The sequence below is a fragment of the Gossypium raimondii genome, chromosome 3 (assembly GCF_025698545.1).
Source record: "Gossypium raimondii isolate GPD5lz chromosome 3, ASM2569854v1, whole genome shotgun sequence".
Taxonomy (NCBI): Eukaryota; Viridiplantae; Streptophyta; class Magnoliopsida; order Malvales; family Malvaceae; genus Gossypium; species Gossypium raimondii.
The window spans coordinates 3,775,160-3,797,300 of NC_068567.1; the positions used below are offsets into that span (position 1 = coordinate 3,775,160).

The 22,141-nt window shown below is 33.0% G+C and overlaps 2 protein-coding genes across 2 annotated transcripts; one reads left to right on the forward strand and one right to left on the reverse strand.

Moving 5' to 3' along the window:
* The first annotated feature begins 2,442 nt into the window (after positions 1 to 2,442).
* LOC105796614 (uncharacterized) lies at positions 2,443 to 3,710 on the forward strand. Its single transcript, XM_052628532.1, has 3 exons — positions 2,443 to 2,453; positions 2,623 to 2,726; positions 2,845 to 3,710. Exons 1-3 carry the CDS (start codon positions 2,443 to 2,445, stop codon positions 3,708 to 3,710), a joined length of 981 nt encoding a protein of 326 aa, XP_052484492.1.
* Positions 3,711 to 13,517: 9,807 nt separating this feature from the next.
* On the reverse strand, positions 13,518 to 14,662 carry LOC105796075 (pre-mRNA-splicing factor SLU7-like). The gene is given in 4 exon segments (XM_052628535.1): positions 13,518 to 13,638; positions 13,755 to 14,164; positions 14,322 to 14,515; positions 14,632 to 14,662. Coding segments are annotated over 4 exon segments (756 nt in total).
* Between the last annotated feature and the right edge of the window lie 7,479 nt (positions 14,663 to 22,141).

Below are 22,141 nucleotides of genomic sequence, written 5' to 3' on the forward strand. Positions count from 1 at the left end.
AAAAAATTCAAAATATTTTTATACAGTAAATGCTAACTTTATTATAGTTTAAACATATTTAATTTTTTAATAGTGTATAAAATAAATTAACCTATTTAATAATAAAAAACTAATTCGATTTAATCCCTATAATTCACGAGAGTCCCAAATACTTTAACCTAGCTGATTCTTTCCTTCATCACATGAAGAAATCTCATAACACATGTATCACACCAACTTTGAAAATTTTTTTGCAGCTATAAATATAATTAAAATCCTCAACTGCAAATAATAATAATAATAATAATAATAATAATAATAATAATAATAATAATAATAATAATAATAATAATAATAATAATAATAATAGAGAAGAAAAAGGAGAGGATGATAGCTCTTTGGCAACCTTAAATAATTCATTTGGAGATATTTTTTCTATGATGAACTATAAAAGGAGGATAAAACTCTAACAACAACACGACTAGTACAACTTGAGTTCAAGTCAGACCTGCGGCGGTGAACACCCTAACCATCAAGTAGGCACATCTTTGGTGTATTTCGATTGCTCAACGATAGCATCCCTCACAATGATACTTACAAGTAAGTAGTAATAATTTGATTTTTTTTATCTATTTATTTTCATTTATCAAACTAAAAATAGTAATTATTCGATAAAAGATCTCTCTTGTCTCTCTAAATTTCTAAAAATAGTAATCTAATTATTAAATAATTTTTCTAATATTAGAAATATTTAATTTACGTTACTAACTGAGTTGCATGAAAATGTTTAAATCCCTATTTACTAAAAAAGTAATTGGAAATATATTTTATAAAAAAATTATGGAAAAATATCTAATACTTATTATAAAACATTTAAATGAGTTGGTATCACGGGTTAATTGGGTATCAACTGATCAATTACTAAAAACTAGGGTAAACAACACATATAGTTAGCCAACTATAAAAATTTTTTGGCATTTAAAATAAAAGTTTGCAATTTAAGTACTCACGTTACATAGTTTGATAATTTTGGTCACTTCCATTAAAATTACAAACGACAAGTTGATGTAGTAATTAAAAATTAGTATAGTAACAAATTTAACCTTAAATTTTACATATAATATCGATTTAGTCATAATTTTAAAAATTAACCATCAAAATTTACAAATGTACTCAAATCCTAATTCTAAAAAAACAAAAAACATATAAAATTACATAAATATTTTCAAAAAAATATAATAATAAATTTAAATTTTATATTAATATTAATATTAAATAAAATAAAAATCCCCTCAACCCTCCCCTCTCGGACCTCCCACCAACTCTGTCCTCGTCTCCCATCCCACAACGATATGGGAGGGTGGGGCATTTTTATTTTATTTAATATAAATATAAATATATTTATTAGATATTGATATAAAATTTAAATTCATTATTATATTTTTTTGAAAATATTTATATACTTTCATATTTTTTATTTTTAGAATTAGGACCAAATTGAGAATATTTGTAAATTTTGAGGGTTAATTTTTAAAATTAGGACTAAATTGATATTATATATAAATGTTGAGAGCTAAATTTGTTATTATACTAATTTTTAACTACTTGTCATTTGTGATTTTAACGGAATGACCAAAATAACTAAACTATATAACGTGAATGCTTAAATTGTAAACTTTTTATTTTGAGTACTTAAAAGAATTTTTTTATAATTGGATGACCATTTGTGTAGTTTACTCAAAAACTAATATTTGTTTTCTTTTAAATAATAACTAATATTATTATGATTATGATAATTTTTGTAGTTTACTCAAAAATCTAATAGTTTATCCACATCACGAGTTATCTATAATCAAGTACTAATTGAAAGTTTCTATAAAAAGCAAATGAAGCTTTAGTTGAAATGTTAAATTTGAAGGTCTAAAATCCATAATGATTTAAGTTTAAACCACATGATATGGGGATCTATGAATACTTTTTTGGAGTTCATAGCTACTAGACCTGATAATGGATTGAGTTATCCATCCAAGCCCAAAGGCCCGTCTAAAAAATAGGTTTGGACAAAAAATAAAATCTTTTTTTAAACAGGTCGGGCCTCAAGCAAATTTTTTTGACTCGGGCCCAACCCGACCCAAATCACATTACTATATATTTTTTAATTTGTTAGGGAACATTTATTTTAATATTTTTAATGTATTTGATATATAATATTTTTAAAATTTATTTTTATATAATAATCTATAAAAAATTTATTACAATCGCGCCGAATTGAACTCGAATTCAACATTTTTAATATAGGTCGGGCTTGAGCAAAATTTTAAACACATTTTTTAAGCTGGACCAAGCCTAAACCTACAATTCTGTATCGACTCAACCCACGATCAAATCTAGTGAATACCTTCCAAACACTTATTAGTACTCGTTTAAAGAGTTTTAGTATAGCATAGATTATTAATGACTACAATGAATCTAAAGTACTAGAATGTGTTTACTCAAATAAATATCAACGCTATGAATAGCACGTATCAATTATAAATATTCGAGAATAACTTTAACCACTATCAAGTAGAATTAAATAATCAATTCCCGGAATAAATGAAAAATCATTCAACAGTAATGCTTAACATTTTTGTTAAATTCCAGTTGCCAGTGTAATGATGTTCCTAGAGATCAGGGATCAAGCGCTTCTGAGAACGCTGTCGGATCGTATACTATCTCTTTGGCTGAGATGGGGACTCCGGGCAATGGTAATCGTCAGCCTCACCGTTCAACTTATACTGATAAAACTTGGGAGTCGACGGAGATTCAGCGACAGAAATTCAAAGACGGTCTCCTTTTTTATTTGGACCCTATACTTGTTTGCAGATTGGTTGGCCGCATTAGCCTTGGGTACCCTCCTCAGAAGTAGAAAGGATGAAGTAACCAATCCTCAGGTTCTACTTTGGGCCCCATTCTTGCTCTTGCATTTGGGTGGCCCCGATACCATCACCGCTTACTCCTTGTCGGACAATGAACTCTGGCCACGACATTTCTTTGGGATGTGTTTCCAAATTGGAGTGGCGCTCTATGTATATGTCAAGTTCTGGACAATAGCAACAGCACCGCTCATCTTCATGGCCATTCCAATATTCATTGTTGGGGTTATCAAGTATGGGGAAAGGGTTTGGTCTCTCTTCAAAGCTAGTAGCGTCCGGTTTAGGAAATCTGTGTTTTCTGATGACAAAGGTTCCCCTTTGGAAGTTGAGCATTCACAGTCGCCTTCAGAAAGAGGTACGCGTTTGACGTTGGAAGAATACTTAGAGCCGAAACAAATTAAGGGGAAATACGGAGATCTTTACTGTGCCTTTCATTTGTTTCAAGTGTTCAAGCCCATGTTTGCAGATCTCAAGCTCAGAATTTACCAAAATTTGAGTTACGTATTTGAGCTGGACCAGAACAAAGTTAGTGCAGAAGCGGCCTTCACAATTGTGGAGATTGAGCTTGGATTCCTTTATGATCTGCTGTATAGAAAGATTCCTATAGTTATAACTCGACCCGGTGTAATTCTTCGCTTCATTTGTTTATCCTTCATCACTTGCACACTGCTTGCCTTCTTCGTTTTTGGCAACCATCATGACTCCCGAGTTGACATTGCCGTATCCTACTTGTTAATGGTCGGTGCCATCTTTCTTGAAATTTATTCCGCCCTCCTGCATCTTAGCTCGGATTGGGGACTCTACTGGTTAGCCTAACAAAACAACAGGTTTCTTAGGGGTATTGGTTCTAAGTTAGTTCGTTTCACTAAGCCCAAGGAGGGAATTCGGTCCATGGCACAGCACAGCCTGCTAGATTATTGCCTGCCGCCCAGGAAACTGAATCTTGCTGCAGTTTTAAACTTCTTCGACTCTGAGGACAGAATGGGGAAGTACTTACACACCGGTTGGAAAGATGTAAGTCCCGAGTTGCAACAATTTATCTACTCCGGTCTCCAAGAAAAACGAAAAAAAAACGCAGAGATCGAGTTCAAAAATCTCTCAGAGTTATTGGATGAGAGAGGTTCAAGTGTGTTTAAAGGAATGGGAGGGTCATCTGATGACATTCTTTGGAGTGTATGCGAGGTCGAATTCACCCACAGTCTCCTCCTATGGCATGTTGCTACAGAAGTTGTTTTTCATGACGACAATTATCGGTATCGAGCCGTGCAACTCGAGCCGTATTGCCGGATAAGTAAGGCCTTATCTGATTATATGATGTACCTTCTTTTTCTATGTCCCGCAATGCTTCCCGAAGGGATTGGTAACATAAGGCACCATGATACCTGCACTGAAGCGATGAACTTCGCACTCGATAAATTCCAATTCAAGGAAGCTGTCAGAGGGTTGTTTGGGATGGACATTAGATCTCGATCATTCTTTATCCAGATGGGAAGTTCGAGGAAGTCGGCATTCTTTGAAGGGTGCCAAATCGCGGAGCAATTGCAGAGTTTGGTATCTATGTTCCAATGGGATAACCAAGATAAATGGAAACTGATAGCGGATCTATGGCTGGACATGCTGACTTATGCCGCGGCTCAATGTTCGTGGAGAGAGCATGCGTGGCAACTCCAGCATGGTGAGGAATTCTTAACCCACATTGCACTTCTCATGGCACATCTTGGTTTGAGTAAGAAAATTCAAATAGTGCCACTGCCCAAAATGCTTGAAGAAGCCGATTTTGAGCCTACTTTTCATTGGGACAAGCTTCACCGATTGACTTCTTACTTGGCTTAAATTTGATATAGGTATTTAAAGGAAGAGACTACTTATATCTAGAGGTGATCATGGGCCGGGACGGGCTCGGGCCAGGCTCGGGCCAAGCCCAGAAAAAAATTCAGCCAACTTCTTAGGCCCGGGCCCAGCCCTGTCCGAAATATGGGCCTAAAATTTTGTCCAGGCCCGGCCCGAGGATAAAATACTAAGCCCGAGCCCGCCCTTTTTTTATGATAGAAAAAAATGATTTTTACCATTTTAATAGCCTATATTTTTATAATTTTTAAAAGATTAAATTAACTTTTTTTATCATTTGAGGGGCAAAGTGTAATTTTACCATTACTATTTTAAATTTTTTATAAATTATAAAGAGTTAAAAAAAGAATTTTTATTTTTATTTTAGAGTAGAACCCTTGCCCATGAAATATCATATCAAAAAATTTAACAATACTAATAATTAAAATTAAATTTTAAAATAAAAATAAAAAAAGGAGAAGGGAAGGGCTTAGGGAAATGGGAAATGGGAAATGGGGAGGGGAAATGAGAAATTTATTTTAAAATATATATATTTATTATATTCGGGTCGGGCCCGGGCCAAAAAATTTTTGCCTGAGGCTCGGCCGGTTTTCTAAACGGGCCTCGTTTTTTTCTCAAACCCATATTTCGGGCCTATATTTTTACTCGAACCCTCTCATATTTCGAGTGGGCCGTTAGGCCGGGCCGCCTGGCCCATGATCACCTCTACTTATATCTAATAAAATAAAATTTTAGATGTAAAAAAGCTTAAGATTTTTATTTTCAAATTATGTTGTACCAAATAAAATTTTATCACAATAATAGTAATAATCAACATCTTTTTAAAGGAAAAGAAAAGTCATAATTAGCACCAATCAGTTGCCCTTTTCTTTTAATGCAACTGATCATGAGTTGATTCGAGTCAAAATAAAATTTTAAATACGTTTTTTTAGGTTCGGGTCTGTTTCAAAATGAGTCTAAAATTCTACCTAAGACCGGTCCAAATTAAAAATGTTAAACTCAAGTTAGACCCGGCCAGCCTATATTAATTTTTTATATAAAAACAAATTAAAAAATTTTAATACATCAAATACACTAAATGCTTCTCAACAAAATGAAAATACATTAAAAAAAGCCTACTTAAATAACACTAACATAATTGTAACTTAGGAAGCAAATGCCTCTAAAATATTAGTAAAATTAACAATAAAACAAGAGTTATACAATATCCAAACAATAACAACAAAATAATAGTAATATAATAGCAAAACGGTAGCAAAACAACAATATAACAACAACAAAACAGCGGGAAAAAAATTGTCAGGTCTCTTTAAATATTTTAAAAACTTCTCTTTAAATATTATATATAATATTTTGTTTTAATTTTCTCCTCATGAATTCTATATCGATAAAAGTACCTTGTGTACAGACCCATTTTTGCCTAGCCCGCTAGAGAAACAAAACAAATAAATAAATAAAATGCCCAAAGCCCAATATGGCCCAAACCCAATGAAAACTAGGGTTTCAACACCCTAGTCCTTCCTCCAGCGCCGCGCCACCTGCTGCCATGTGCGTCTGACTCTCCTGCCATCGCCGCACAGTCACCTGCAAACACGCAACAAGAAAAAGCAGAAGCAGACAAGACAAAACAATAGCAAAGATTGAATTTTTATTTTATTTTCTTTCGGCTATAAAGGCAAACATATTGTGAAGAAAAAAAAAAGGGAGATATGATATGAAAAAAGATTGAAAAAATAGAATACAAAAACAGAGGTGATTCTAAAAGATCTTTCATTTTTCTCTTTCTGTTCTTATATTTTTTTGGTCTATTCTTTATATATATATATATATATATATATATATATATATATATGAAAAAAAAGTAAAACAAAAGCGATTTTCGATTTCTTTTGGGTGTTCTTCGTTTTTTTATGTTTTTATGCATAAGATAAAATAAAGAGAGGGAGACGAGTGTACCTTGTCGTCGGAGCCGCTGAACTCCGTCGTAATCGGAGCCTTGGTGAGTCCGAAAGCTGCCGAGCGACATTTAGAGGAAGGTTTTTAGGGTTTGCTCTTAAATGACTAAGTGGCTACTAATTTAGGGTTTTGCTGGTCTTTATGTAACATACAAAATGACACCGTTTGGAGTCTGATCAGTAGTTCCAAAATGGTGCCGTATAGGCCTGTACCCGTGTGCTTAACCCGACCCACAAGAGACCCACGTGTTTTCCTTTGATGGTTTAATTGCGCAACAAGCCCCTCCGCATTTGTTTTCATTTCAATTCGGTTTTTTCTTCATTTTTAATTGTTACCTCATGGATTTATGCGCTTAATTGCAACAATAGTCCCTTTGGTATTCAACGATTTTCAATTCGGTCGTTGTCATACTTATTTCAAAGTCGCCTCTGAAATTTTGTTTTATTTTCGAAATAGTCCTTGTTATTATTATTATTATTATTATTATTATTATTATTGTTAATGTTACTGCTGTTATAATTATTAGTATTATAATTTGTATTAGTTTATGCGTTTATTTACCTATGTATATTATTTTATATATATAAATAATTATTATTGGTATATGTATATTATTATTTATATTATTACTCTAAGTTTTGTATTATTATCATACATTAATATGTAGTTTCATTACATTTTTTATTATTAATGTAGTATTATTTTATTTATTTATTTATAAATAAATTTATATTACCATTTTGGATTTACTATATGTTTGTTTTAAAATTCATTGTGTTTTACCGTTTTAATCTTCATTATGTATTCTTTATACATATATGTACATATATAATATATATTATTTCATTTTAAACTATATATCGTTATACCTATTTTCGACATGTATAAACATAGATATTTTATTTCTTTTAAAAATCCTAATATATTTAGTTTATTTCACATTTTGTATATTTGTATATTATTATTTGCATGAAATTTCAACCCTATGTATTATATTATTGGATTTATCTTTATCTATTGTTTATTTGATTAGTGTATGTTTATTTACAAATTGTTTTTTGGCGTCATACGTAAACGTTCAATCTCATTACATTGTGTAAAAATTACGTTTTATTAAAATATCGAAATTGCTTTATTTTCAAAATATTCGGTATCTCAAGATTCTCGAGAAAGTTGTGCCCTAACTTACTGGGTTTCAATTTTTTTTTGTTGAATTTAAGTGGCCAAGTCTCTCTTTTCCAACGAAATTGTAGAAATTCCAAAATTAAAGCTTATCTCGGGAATTCGATACGTTGTGTCCTAACGCATTGGATACGACATGTTGTTTTCTCGAGATGATGATTTTTCTAAAAATAATAAAGGTAATATTCCGTATTTGGGAAATTCGAGTGATCGTGCCCTAACTTACTGGGTTTCGATTTTTCTCCTTTAACCCAAATAATCGAATATCCTTTTGAAATTAAAATGCACGAGTTTTGAAAATCAAAAGATAAGCTTGTTCTCGAGGGTTTAATATGTTGTGTCCTAACGTACTGGATGTGACATTTTATTACTCTGAGACAAGAAGGTCTTTAGCATCCACCTCGATTTATCCAAGAATTGTTTATAAATTTAACATTAATAAAAAGGGAGGATCGCATTTTTTAAATTCTTTACGGATTTTCGACTTTCGACTTTAAGACACTAATTAATTAATCAACTAGGTACCAATTTTTGGGCGTTATGATGGTGCTAATCCTTCCTCGTACGTAACCGACTCCCGAACCTGTTTTTCTGAATTTCGCAGACCAAAAGCATTGTTTTAATAAACCCAAACCTTTTATTAAAAACAACTGTTTTACGAGGTGACCCAATCACATCTCATCAAAAAAAGATTGGTGGCGACTCCCATTTTTGTTTTATTTTCAAAATCCAAGTCAACCCCGTTTTATCAAAAAATGGTGTCAACACCATGGACGTTCATGTGTTAAGAGTCGGGTTTATATTGTCTCTTTTATTAAAAAAATGGTTAAAATAATCATTATACATTAGATCAAAGAGTAAATTAATCATTTCTGTTAAATTTTATTTATTTATACTATTAAGAATCAGTGTAGCCAAGAGAATAATAAAAAATTACAGGTAATGTAATACATGTACCTCAAAATTTTAAAATGTATCTATATTTATTTATTTAAAATGCCTATTAACAAGCGTGCTTGAATCACATACTAATAGGCAAAACCGAGGTGAATTTATAAAATAAATTTGAATGCATTGGCTAAATGATACAACATAGACACCATTTGTGTTCTTGATGCTATAGCATTCCATCATACATGATAAAGCACAATGCATTACTAAAACACCGATACTAACGGGATATTATCTTTGGAATAAAGTTCTTTGTTGGGAAGCAAATTTGGGATATTATTTGTACTAAATCTTCTCTATGGGTTGTTTGGATTGCTAAGAACAAGTTAAAGCTCATCAGCTTTTGGGGCATTACTAAAACACCAGCTGCTAACTGGGTATGGAACATTTACTTGGTTTGAGAAAGTCTTTGAAAGAGCTTTTTATATATAAATGGGGAAGAGAACTTAGCTTTTGGTTTGACCCATGGTTGAATGGTTGATACAAATATTTCAAAAGTCACTATTGTTAAAGACGTCTGTGTTAAGTATGACTCCTATTTTCAGTCAAATTTGAGAAATAATCTTTTAGTTAAACTCTATTTATTTATTTCAGTCAAACACTGATTAGTTTAGATTATTATTTGACATATGAATTTAGCCTATAAATAGGCTCTTGTACAACCTTAGAAAATACACCCATTAGATTAGAACTCATAACACATTCAGAGAATTTTGTGTTTATGTTTTGAGGGTTCTTTGTTTTTCGGGTTTTCGGGGTTTAGTTTTATCTCCATCTTTTGTACTCTTCATTCTTTTGCCATTATAGTAAAATTATCTTTGCCCGTGGTTTTTATCCTCTTTGGAGGGGTTTTTCCACGTTAAATTTGTGTGTTCATCTTCTCAATTTCTTCTGCTATTTTACTTGTTTGTTGCTTAATCGGGATGATCCTAACAAGTGGTATCAAAGCTAGTTCAATTTTCATAGATCAGCCCATTCAGATATGGCAACAACAAGATTTGAAATTGAGAAGTTCGATGGTGAGACAAGTTTCAATCTGTGGCAAGTTCGGATGATGGCAATTCTAGTTCAATCCGATTTGAAAAAGGTTGTTACCGGGAAAAAGCCTGAGAATCTAAATAAAACAGAATGGGAAGAGCTTGATGAAAAGGCCTTGTCTGCAATCCAGTTGTGCCTCATGAATACGGTATTGCAGGAGGTATTGATGGAGAAGACCTCATCCGCCTTGTGGAAAAGGTTAGAAACTCTTTATGCGACTAAGTCTTTGGCTAACCGTTTAGTGTTGAAACAATGTCTATTTACGTTTCGCATGAATGAAGGTGAGCTTCTTAGAGATCACATCAGTCAATTCATTACACTTTTAAATGATTTAAAGAACGTTGAGGTTCATATTGATGATGAAGATCAAGCTATGCTATTATTGTGCTCTTTACCCCATTCATACAAGTCTTTCAGGGAGACCCTGATTTATGGCAGAGACAAAATCTCGTTCGAAGATGTGAAGGGTCATTTGTTGAGTAAAGACAAACTCGACAATGAGCTTCATTTGGATAGCAAGGCAGATAGGCAAGCTTCCGTTTTGGTAGCATCAAAGAAACAAGACAAAATGTGTCGCTATTGTAAAAAGTTAGGTCACGTCAAAGCAGATTGTTATAAACTGCGAAATAAAAGAGCTGTTGAGAGTAACGAGGAAGATGTAGCTGGTGCTAATTTGATCGATGAAAGAGGTGATGATTTCTTGTTAGTGTCAACGAGTGATAACTCCAAGCTCACGTCCGAGTGGATCCTAGATTCGGGATGTTCTTTCCACATGTGTCCCAATAGAGAATGGTTCTCTACATACACTTCGGTTGAAGGTGGAGTTGTTCGCATGGGAAACGATTCATCTAGTAAGGTAATTGGTATTGGTACTGTTAAAATTAGGATACACGATGGGACGATTAGGACACTCTCAGATGTCAGGTATGTACCTGATTTACGAAAGAATCTCATCTCCTTAAGTATTTTAGACTTGAAAGGATGCAGAATCAACATCGAGTCAAGCGGCATTAAAGTATCTCGTGGAGCTCTCGTTTTGTTAAAAGGTAAAAGAATTGGCAGTCTTTATATTCTGGAAGGTTCTACAGTGACCGGTGAAATTGGATGTCCCTCATCCGTTACAGAGTTGAAGTCAACTCGTTTGGAGCGGAGGTAACTTGGTCATAGGAGGGAAAAATGTATGACCGTTTCGTTGAAGAGAGGTTCTCTTTTGGATGCAAGTTTTGAAAAGTTAGGGCACTGTGTTCGTGAAAATCAGACCCGGGTTAGTTTTGATTTGGCAGTGTACAAGTCGAAGGCTAGAAGTTTTCCAGTTTCTAAGCACAGATTCGACTCAGTTAATTCTCTGCATAGTTCAAGATAAGCTCGTGGCGGGCTTTGGCAAAGATGGTGTTGTGGAAATATGAGTCAATGTGGAGATTTGTTAAGTATGACTCCTATTTTCAGTCAAATTTGAGAAATAATCTTTTAGTTAAACTCTGTTTATTTATTTCAGTCAAACACTGATTAGTTTAGATTATTTTTTGACATATGAATTTAGCCTATAAATAGGCTCTTGTACAACCTTAGAAAATACACCCATTAGATTAGAACTCATAACACATTCAGAGAATTTTGTGTTTACGTTTTGAGGGTTCTTTGTTTTTTGAGTTTTCGGGGTTTAGTTTTATCTCCATCTTTTGTACTCTTCATTCTTTTGCCATTATAGTAAAATTATCTTTGCCCGTGGTTTTTTATCCTCTTTGGAGGGGTTTTTCCACGTTAAATTTATGTGTTCATCTTCTCAATTTCTTCTGCTATTTTACTTGTTTGTTGCTTAATCGGGACGATCCTAACAGTCTGGAGGAATGGAAGATGGCGAGTGGCGACTAAGTGACCCGATGGATCAGTTGACTCTTGAGGCATGGGAGGAAGTACATAAGTTCTCTTTACCTACAACTGAAGACACTATTGCTTCAGATTGGGAAGCTATTAGAGATTGTAAGCCACAAGTGAGCTGGTACAAGTTCCTATGCGGCAAACTTAAATCAGGAATAGGCTTGCTACTAAAGACAGGTTGTTTTGATGGAAGATTACGTCTGATGACTTGTGCAGCTTTTGTTCTTCTCATTAAGAGATTGTCGAGCACCGTTCTTTGAATGCTCTTTTTCTGGCAAAGTTTGGAAGGATGTATTACAGAGGTATGACTTACATATAAACATCTTACATTGGAGGAGGAAAGTTAGTTGGTTTACTAGAAAGACCATGGGGAAAAATCCATTGGCTATTACAAGAAGGATAGCCTTCCTTGCTACAGTTTACTGGTTATGGAGGGAGAGAAACTCATGTTTTTTAAAACACAAGCCATTGATTTACATAAATTTTCTTGCAATTACATAGGTGGAGATAGATAGAGACAATGGTATTGACATACTGTTGGATGCTTTGGAATTAACTCCAGCAGTGTACTTAGTACCATAAAGGCAATCGACTAAGGCTGGTTTGGGAATCTTGAAGGTTTGAAAACAAGTTGGTTGGTAACCACCACCAATGGCATTTGTACTTTCAATCATTGCCGTCACTTGGTGTTTATTGTTTTGTATTTGTATTTGTACTTGAATTGCCACAAACCTTGGGTAGTAGGAAATATTGAGGATAGCAAGGTAGGTGCCGGTATTTGCTTGATTTGTGGTGGCGTTAGGTAAAATATGTTTGTGTTGTATGACAACTTTTTCTGAAGATTATTGCAATCATGTTTGAATTATAAACGAGGTTTAATTAAATACAAGACTGTTAAACTATTTTTTATTTAAGTTAGCACCTAAACTATTTTTTGTTCAGATCTCTATTTTTATAACCAATGTTGATTGTTACCGTTATATCCATTAAAAAATTCACTTTAAAATTTTAAATTGAGTAAATCGGATTCGATTGGTTCTAAGGTCTGTTTGATTGCCAGTAAAATATTTTCCGTAAAATGATTTCTGGAAAATGTTTTACTTTTCTGTAAAATGATTTACTGGAAAATATTTTCCGGTGTTTGATTGAATCATGTAAAATATTTTCGCTTGGCTTGTGATTTTTGAAAATATTTTTCGGAAAAGTTGTTTTACATATATTAATATATATTAATAAATTTTTATATTTTAAATTATTTTTACATATATTGCAATGATTTATTTATAATAATACTCAATTATTAAGCTACAATATTAATTGTTATAAATTGAAAAAACTAATATCAAATAAATTATTTGTAATTGTGTTAAAAAAGTATTGAATAATTAAAAAACAAGTTCTTGGAAAATCGATAAATGTAAGTAATTTTCTACGGAAATGAAGGAAGGAATGAAGGAGGCGATAGAGAGGAGAGCACGGAAAATGTCTTACGGAAATTGAAAGGGTAAGACATTTTCCCTAAAATGTAACCCATTTTCCCTTGTTTTGGAGTTCATTTTCCAAATGGAAAATGTTTTCCTCCAATCAAACGCTGGAAAAGTTGGAAATAATTTTCCGAAAATCAATTCCGTCAATCAAACAGACCCTAAATTTGTACATGTTAACATACTTGTCAATTTTGACCCAAATATGAAAACTTAACTCTGATCAAATCAAACCTAAACTTAAATTTGTACATGTTTATCTCAAGGAAAAAACTCTGCATGACACTCACGAATCAGTGTCAGGAAGAGGATCTTCACGCAACGATCGAGATTTAGGATCATAATAAGCGGAATTGCAATCAAGATTAAAAAGATATTTTGCAATATCCTCTCGTATGCGTAAATTCCTGAAAGAAAAAGGCAAATATGAAATAAGAATGCTTGTTTTGTATTGCAGGGAAGAAATGTTGTTTAGAAACCAAAATAAGTAAGATGCAGCTGAGGAATGGTATAATAAATGTACCTGACAGATCCCGTGCTTCCTCCGCCAGTGGTACGAACACGTCTTTCGACCTTAGACAGCTCCATTTGTTTGCTCTCAACGAGCTTCAGAGCATCACCTTCGTCACTAACCTCTCCTCCCTCTCCCTCGATTTTACAATTTTTCTCCTCCAACTTTTTCAGCTGCTGTTCTTTCAGATACTTCCTTCTAGCCTCATCCCTTGTCTCATACCTTTCAATGAGGCAAGCGTACGTAGATGGATCATAACCATTCCATCTATCACGCTTGCCATCATAATCCAGTTCGAAAGTCTCCATCTTCTCATCGGGTGCAATGTGCATGTTCGTCCATTTTGCACGCTTTTTACGAGGCCTCTCTATGCATGATTTTGCATCATGTGTCATGGCTCCACAGCTACAACAAACAATAAAAAGGAAATAAAAGATTATGAATTGTGGCATAAATAAGAGTTTAAAGCACAAAGGACACAAACAAGTATCACCATCTAAACTAAAACTATTTAATCCCATATAACAAGTATAGAGTGCACAAGCCACAGAACCTTCAACTCGATCAATTAATAAGTATCTTCCATGATTCATGCCTTTGTGTTCAACTCGATCAATTAATAAGTATCTTCGCGCCTCTATCGTACCAAGATTTGGTATAATTGGGATCGGATTTCCACTTCCGTTGATGCTTCAAACCAGGTCTTTCAGCGTTAAGATACCAAGGTGCTGATGACATAAACTGAGGAATATGAGGGTTAATTTCATTTCCATCTGTTGAAGAATAGAATAAATGTGAAATAAACTTCTTTCTTTCTTAATTTTGAAGAGAGGATACAGACTTATTTAATAGAGTAAGATCATAACCGTTTCTTAACAGTTTAACTGACTGCACTTACTGCTAACTGCTAAACTAACCATGCTTAATACTCATAACATTATCCTCGTCCCTAGGAGATTGGGGGAAGCTCTCTTTCTGGCTTGGTCATACTATGTTGCTTTGCATATTTACCGTCGTCCCTAGGAGATTGGATGGGGGCAAAGACATGATAACTTAGAAAAGGATGATTGATAGTCGGTCCTCGATTTCTGATGCTTTTGTGGCCTTTGCAAGTTAGAATTGGGATGCCAATAATAGTTGTTGGAATGTTGTTTCCTTTGACTTCTTATGAAATATCGACTCCTAACTAATATGGAGAGATGTAAAAGGGGAATCACCATTGATGCCTTTTTTCACCTGTGGGGGCAATTTAGGGGAGTTTTATTCATGCAATCAGGGAGTGCCCACACCTAATACACGCGTGGAAAAATTTGGTGACAACTTATATTCAGGTCAATTTCATTGCCTCGAATTTGGTGGGCTGGGTGATGGCTAATTTGAACGTGCTAGCCGGTTTTACTAGGGGTCCTAAACAACCCATATTTCCCAAAATTTCACATTAACTCCAGGGAATTTTAAGTTTCGATGGAAGATTACGCCTGATGACTTGTCCAGCTTTTGTTCTTCTCATAACGGGACTGTCGAATACCTTTTCTTTGAATGCTCTTTTTCTGGCACAGTTTGGAAGGATGTATTACAGAGGTACGATTTACATATATAGAAATATGTTACATTGGAGGAGGAAAGTTAGTTGGTTTACTAGAAAGACCATGGGGAAAAAGTCCATTGACTGTTACAAGAAGGATAGCCTTCCTTGCTGCAGTTTACTGGTTATGGAGGGAGAGAAACACTCATGTTCTTCAAAACACAAGCCATTGATTTACATAAATTTTCTTGTAATTACATAGGTGGAGATAGATAGAGACAATGGTCTTGACATAGTGTTCGTTTAGATTTTTTCCTTTTAAGTTCTTGCAGCATAGTTAATAATTGGGTGAGCAAAATTGATCTGATTTGAAAAATTCGATAAAAAAATCAAATTTTGAATTAAATGGTTTGAGTTATTGGAGTTATTCGGATAAACTCGAATAAAAAAATCAAATTTTTCGGGTAAATGTTTACCTTTTCTAAAATTAAAAGTTAAAGCCATTAAATTAAAAAACAAAACTACGTCGTTTACTAGTTAAATAATCAGTCCATGTAAATGCAATATTGAGTATAAATAATAGGATTGGTTAACTCGACTCGACTTGGCTTGACTCAATTCGATTCAAAAAAAATTTAAATTGAGTTCGGTTGCTAAAATAGTATTCGTCAATTCGACTAACTCAAAATTTTTTGACCCGATTCGACTCAATTCGTTCGAATATTCACCCTTAATTAATAATGTCAAATCACCATTTTAACTTATATGAAATAGTGGTTAAAATTTTTTCAAACACTCATTTAACACGAGTTAAACCATTTCAACTAAAATAAACAATTTCAAATCACCTATTAACAATGATTGGGGAGTGATGTCTACAATTGAATATTCTTTACCTCTTTGCATAATTGCATCAATTCTTTGCTTATCAGCCAATCCAAATTGAATATTCATAGTCACTCTCAATTACTAAATAGGAAAATAATGCGTTTTAACATACTCGAACTCACGTCTTTCTATACTAACAACAATGTCAATGCCAATTGAGCTAAAATTCAATTAGCAATATATATTAAATTATTAGATCAATAATTTTATATAAAAATTAAATGATATTTAGTTGAAATAAAAAAATAAAATATTGAAAGTCATTATGTGTATATATTTTATATAAAATAACAAAATAAATACGATGAAAAATTCAAAGTTTTTTTTTTTTTCTTTTCAAAGTATCTAACTAATCATCTCTATTCTATAGATTCATTAAGGAGATAGATGCTAATCAAGAGTTTTAAAGTTGCTCCATACTCAAGACGAGGATCAAACCTTCGATCACTGATTAAGGCAAAAAAGATTCTTATCATCTCATCTAAATCTCATGATTATTTAAAATTTTCTTTTAATGTAATAAAGTATAAATATTCACCTAAAATAAAGATAAAGTGAGTAAAAGGTTCTTTTAATTATTTCAATTTTATAATTTATTATAGTAAATCTACTTGAGAGGTCCCTTTATTGTAGCGATCTAATCAAATTAGTCCATATACTATTAATAAGAATCAAATAAGGCCAAATTAGAATAGAGTTTATATTTGCTCTTTAAAAATATCATTTATTATTTAATGAGTAAATATTTTTAAAACTTGTATGATTCTATAAATGAAACCTTCTATTTGGAATTGAACTACAAATAAATAAAAATTCAAAACATTTTATACAGTAAATGTTAACTCTATTACAATTTAAACTTATTTAATTTTTTAATAGTGTATAAAATAAATTAACCTATTTAATAATAAAGAAAGTAATTCGATTTAATCCCTATAATTCACGACCGTCCCAAATACTTTAACCTAGCTGATTTTTCCTTCATCACATGAAGAAATCTCATAACACATGTATCACATCAACTTTGATTTTTTTTTTTAGCTATAAATATAATTAAAAATCCTCAACTGCGAAAAAAAATAGAGAAGAAAAAGGAGAGAATGATAGCTATTTGGCAACCTTAAATAATTCATTCGGAGATATTTTTTCTACGATGAATTATGAAAGGAGGATAAAACTCTAACAACAACACGAGTAATACAACTTGAGCTCAAGTCAGACCTGCGGCGGTGAACACCCTAACCATCAAGTAGGCACATCTTTGGTGTATTTCGATTGCTCAACGATAGCATCCCTCACAATGATACTTACAAGTAAGTAGTAATAATTTGATTTTTTTTATCTATTTATTTTCATTTATCAAACTAAAAATAGTAATTATTTGATAAAAAGATCTCTCTTGTCTCTCTGAATTTCTAAAAATAGTAATCTAATTATTAAATAATTTTTCTAATATTAGAAATATTTAATTTACGTAGTTGGATGAAAATGTTTAAACCCCTATTTACTAAAAAAAGTAATTGAAAATATATTTTACAAAAATATTATGGAAAAAATGTTTAATACTTATTATAAAATATTTAACGAGTTGGTGTCTCGAGTTAATTGGGTATCAACTCGTTACTAAAAACTAGGTAAACAACACATATAGTTAGCCAACTATAAAAAATTTTAGGCACTTAAAATAAAATTTACAATTTAAGCACCCACGTTACATAGTTTGATCATTTTGGTCACTCCTATTAAAATTACAAATGACAAGTTGATGTAGCAGTTAAAAATTAGTATAGTAACAAATTTAACCTTCAAATTTTACATATAATATCAATTTAGTCATAATCTTAAAAATTAACCATCAAAATTTACATATGTACTCAAATCCTAATTCTAAAAAATCAAAGAAAGATATAAAATTACATAAATATTTTTTAAAAATATAATAATAAATTTAAATTTCATTTTAATATTAATATTAAATAAAATAAAAATTCCCCTCAACCCTCCCTCTCGGACCTCCCACCACCTCTGTCCTCGTCTCCCATCCCTTAACGATATGGGAGGGTGGGCATTTTATTTTATTTAATATAAATATAAATATATTTAGTAGATATTGATATCAAATTTAAATTTATTATTATATTTTTTGAAAATATTTATATACCTTCATATTTTTTTTTACTTTTTTAGAATTAGGATCAAATTAAGAATATTTGTAAGTTTTGAGAGTTAATTTTTAAAATTAGGATTAAATTGATATTATATATAAATGTTGAAGACTAAATTTGTTATTATACCAATTTTTAACTACTTGTCATTTGTGATTTTAACGGAATGACCAAAATAACTGAACTATATAACTTGAGTGCTTAAATTGTGAACTTTTATTTTGAGTGCTTAAAAGAATTTTTTATAATTGGATGACTATCTGTGGTTTACTCAACAAACTAATATTTGTTTTCTTTTAAATGATTACTAATATTATTATGATTATGACTATTTATGTAGTTTACTCAAAAAACCTAACAGTTTATCCACATCACGGGTGATCTATAATCAAGTACTAATTGAAAGTTTATATAAAAAGCAAATGAAGCTTTAGTTGAAATGTTAAATTTGAAGGTCTAAAATCCATAATGATTTAAGTTTAAACCTCACATATGGGGATCTATGAATACTTTTTCGGAGTTCATAGCTACTAGACCTAATAATGGATTGGGTCATCTATCCAAGCCCAAAGACTCATCTAAAAAATAGGTTTAGACAAAAAATAAAATCTTTTTTTAAGCAGGTCGGGCCTCAAGCAATATTTTTGACTCCGGCCCAACCCCGACCCAAATCACATTACTATATATATTTTTAATTTGTTAGGAAACATTTATTTTAATATTTTTAGTGTATTTAATGTATTATATTTTTAAAATTTGTTTTTATATAATAATCTATAAAAAATTTATTACGATTGCGTCGGATCAAACTCGAATTCAGCATTTTAATATGGGTCGAGCTTGAGCAAAATTTTAAACACATTTTTTAAGCTGGACCAAATCTGAACCTATAATTCTATATCGACTCAACCCAAGATCAGATCTAGCGGATACCTTCCAAACACTTATTAGTACTCATTTAAAGAGCTGTAGTATAGCATAGATTATTAATGACTACAATAAATCTAAAGTACTAGAATGTGTTTACTCAAATAAATATCACCGCTATTAATAGCACGATTTGAATTCGTATCAATAAATATTCGAGAATAACTTTAACCACTATGAATTAGAATTAAATAATTAATTCCCAGAATAAATGAAAAATCATTCAATAATGCTTAACATTTTTTGTTAAATTCCAGTTGCCAGTGTAATGATGTTCCTAGAGATCAGGGATAAAGCATTTCTGAGAAAGTTGTCGGATCGTATACTATCTCTTTGGCTGGAATGGGAACTCCGGGCAATGGTAATCGTCAGCCTCACCGTTCAACTTACACTGATAAAACTTGGAAGTCGACGGAGATTCAGCGATAGAAATTCAAAGACGGTCTCTTTTTTTCTTTGGACCCGATACTTGTTCGCAGATTGGTTGGCCGCATCAGCCTTGGGTACCCTCCTCAAAAGTAGAAAGGATAAAGTAACCGATCCTCTAGTTCTATTTTGGGCTCCATTCTTGCTCTTGCATTTGGGTGGCCTCGATACCATCACCGCTTACTCATTGTCGGACAATGAACTCTGGCCACGACATTTCTTTGGGATGTGTTTCCATATTGGAGTGGCTCTCTATGTATATGTCAAGTTCTGGACAATAGCAATGCCACCGGTCATCTTCATGGCCATTCCAATATTCATTATTGGGGTTATCAAGTAAGGGGAAAGGGTTTGGTCTCTCTTCAAAGCTAGTAGCGTCCGGTTTAGGAAATCTGTGTTTTCTGATGACAAAGGTTCTCCATTGGAAGTTGAGCATTCACAGTGGCCTTCAGAAAGAGGTATGCGTTTGACGTTGGAAGAATACTTAGAGCCGAAACAAATTAAGGTAAAATACGGAGCTCTTTATCGAGCATTTCATTTGTTTCAAGTGTTCAAGCCCATGTTTGCATATCTCAAGCTCAGAATTTACCAAAATTTGAGTTACGTATTTCAGCTGGACCAGGCCAAAGTTAGTGCAGAAGCGGCCTTCACAATTGTGGAGATTGAGCTTGGATTCCTTTATGATCTGCTGTATACAAAGATTCCTATAGTTATAACTCGACCCGGTGTAATTCTTCGCTTCATTTGCTTATCCTTCATCACTTGCACGCTGCTTGCCTTCTTTGCTTTTGTCAAGCAACACGACTTCTGAGTTGACATTGTCGTATCCTACTTGTTAATGGTCGGTGCCATCTTTCTTGAAATTTATTCTGCCCTTCTGTATCTTAGCTCGGATTGGGGACTCTACTGGTTAGCCCAACAAAACAACAGGTTTCTTAGGCGTATTGGTTCTAACTTAGTTCGTTTCACTAAGCCCAAGGAGGGAATTCGGTCCATGGCACAACACAGCCTGCTAGAGTATTGCCTGCCGCCCAGGAAACTGAATCTTGTTGCAGTTTTAAACTTCTTTGACTCTGAGGACAGAACGGGGAAGTACTTACAAACCGGTTGGAAAGAGGTAAGTTCCGAGTTGAAATAGTTTATCTACTCCGGTCTCCAAGAAAAACGAAAAAATACGCAGAGACCGACTTCAAAAATCTCTCTGAGTTATTGGATGATAGAGGTTCAAGTGTGCTTAAAGGAATGGGAGGGTCATTTGAAGACATTCTTTGGAGTGTATGCGAGGTCGAATTCACCCACAGTCTCCTCCTATGGCATGTTGCTACAGAAGTTGTTTTCCACGACGACAATCACCAGTATCGAGCCGTGAAACTCGAGCCGTATTGCCAAATAAGTAAGGCCTTATCTGATTATATGATGTACCTTATTTTTCTATGTCCCGCAATGCTTCCCGAAGGGATTTGTAACATAAGGCACCAAGATACCTGCACTGAAGCGAAGAACTTCGCCCTCGACAAGTTCCAATTCAAGGAAGCTGTCAGAGGGTTGTTTGGGATGCACATTAGATCTCGATCGTTCTTTATCCAGATGGGTAGGTCGAGGAAGTTGGCCTTCTTTGAAGGGTGCCAAATCGTAGAGCAATTGCAGAGTTTGGTATCTATGTTCCAATGGGATAACCAAGATAAATGGAAACTGATAGCGGATCTGTGGCTGGACATGCTGACTTATGCCACGGCTCAATGTTCGTGGAAAGAGCATGCTAGCCAACTCCAGCATGGTGAGGAATTCTTAACCCATGTTGCACTTCTCATGGCACATCTTGGTTTGAGTAAGAGAATTCAAATGGTGCCATTGCCCAAAATGCTTGAAGAAGTCGATTTTGAGCCTAATTTTCATTGGGACAAGCTTTACCGATTGACTTCTTACTTGGCTTAAATTTTATATATGTATTTAAATGAAGAGACTACTTATATCTAATAAAATAAAATTTTAGATGTTAAAAAGCTTAAGATTTTTATTTCCAAATTACGTTGTACCAAATAAAATTTTATCACAAATCAACATCTTTTTAAAGGAAAAGAAAAGTCATAATTAGCATTGCCTTTTTTTTAATGCAACTGATCATGAGTCGAGTCAAATTTATAAAATAAATTTCAATGCATTGGCTAAATGATACAAAATAGACACCATTTGTGTTCTTGATGCTATAGCATTCCATCTTACATGATAAAGCACAATGCATTACTAAAACACCGATGCTAATCGGGATATTATATAGCGGTGGAATAAAGTCATTGTTGGGAAGCAAATTTGGGATATTATTTGTACTAAATCTTCTCTATGGGTTGTTTGGATTGCTAAGAACAAGTTAAAGCTCATCAGTTTTTGGGGCATTACTAAAACACCAGATGCTAACTGGGTATGGAACATTTACTTGATTTGAGAAAGTCTTTGAAAGAGCTTTTTAT

Coding starts and splice junctions, on each gene's coding strand:
- LOC105796614 (XM_052628532.1), top strand. Junction 2,727..2,844: donor GATGGGGACTCCGGGCAATG/GTAATCGTCAGC, acceptor ACTTGTTTGCAG/ATTGGTTGGCCGCATTAGCC.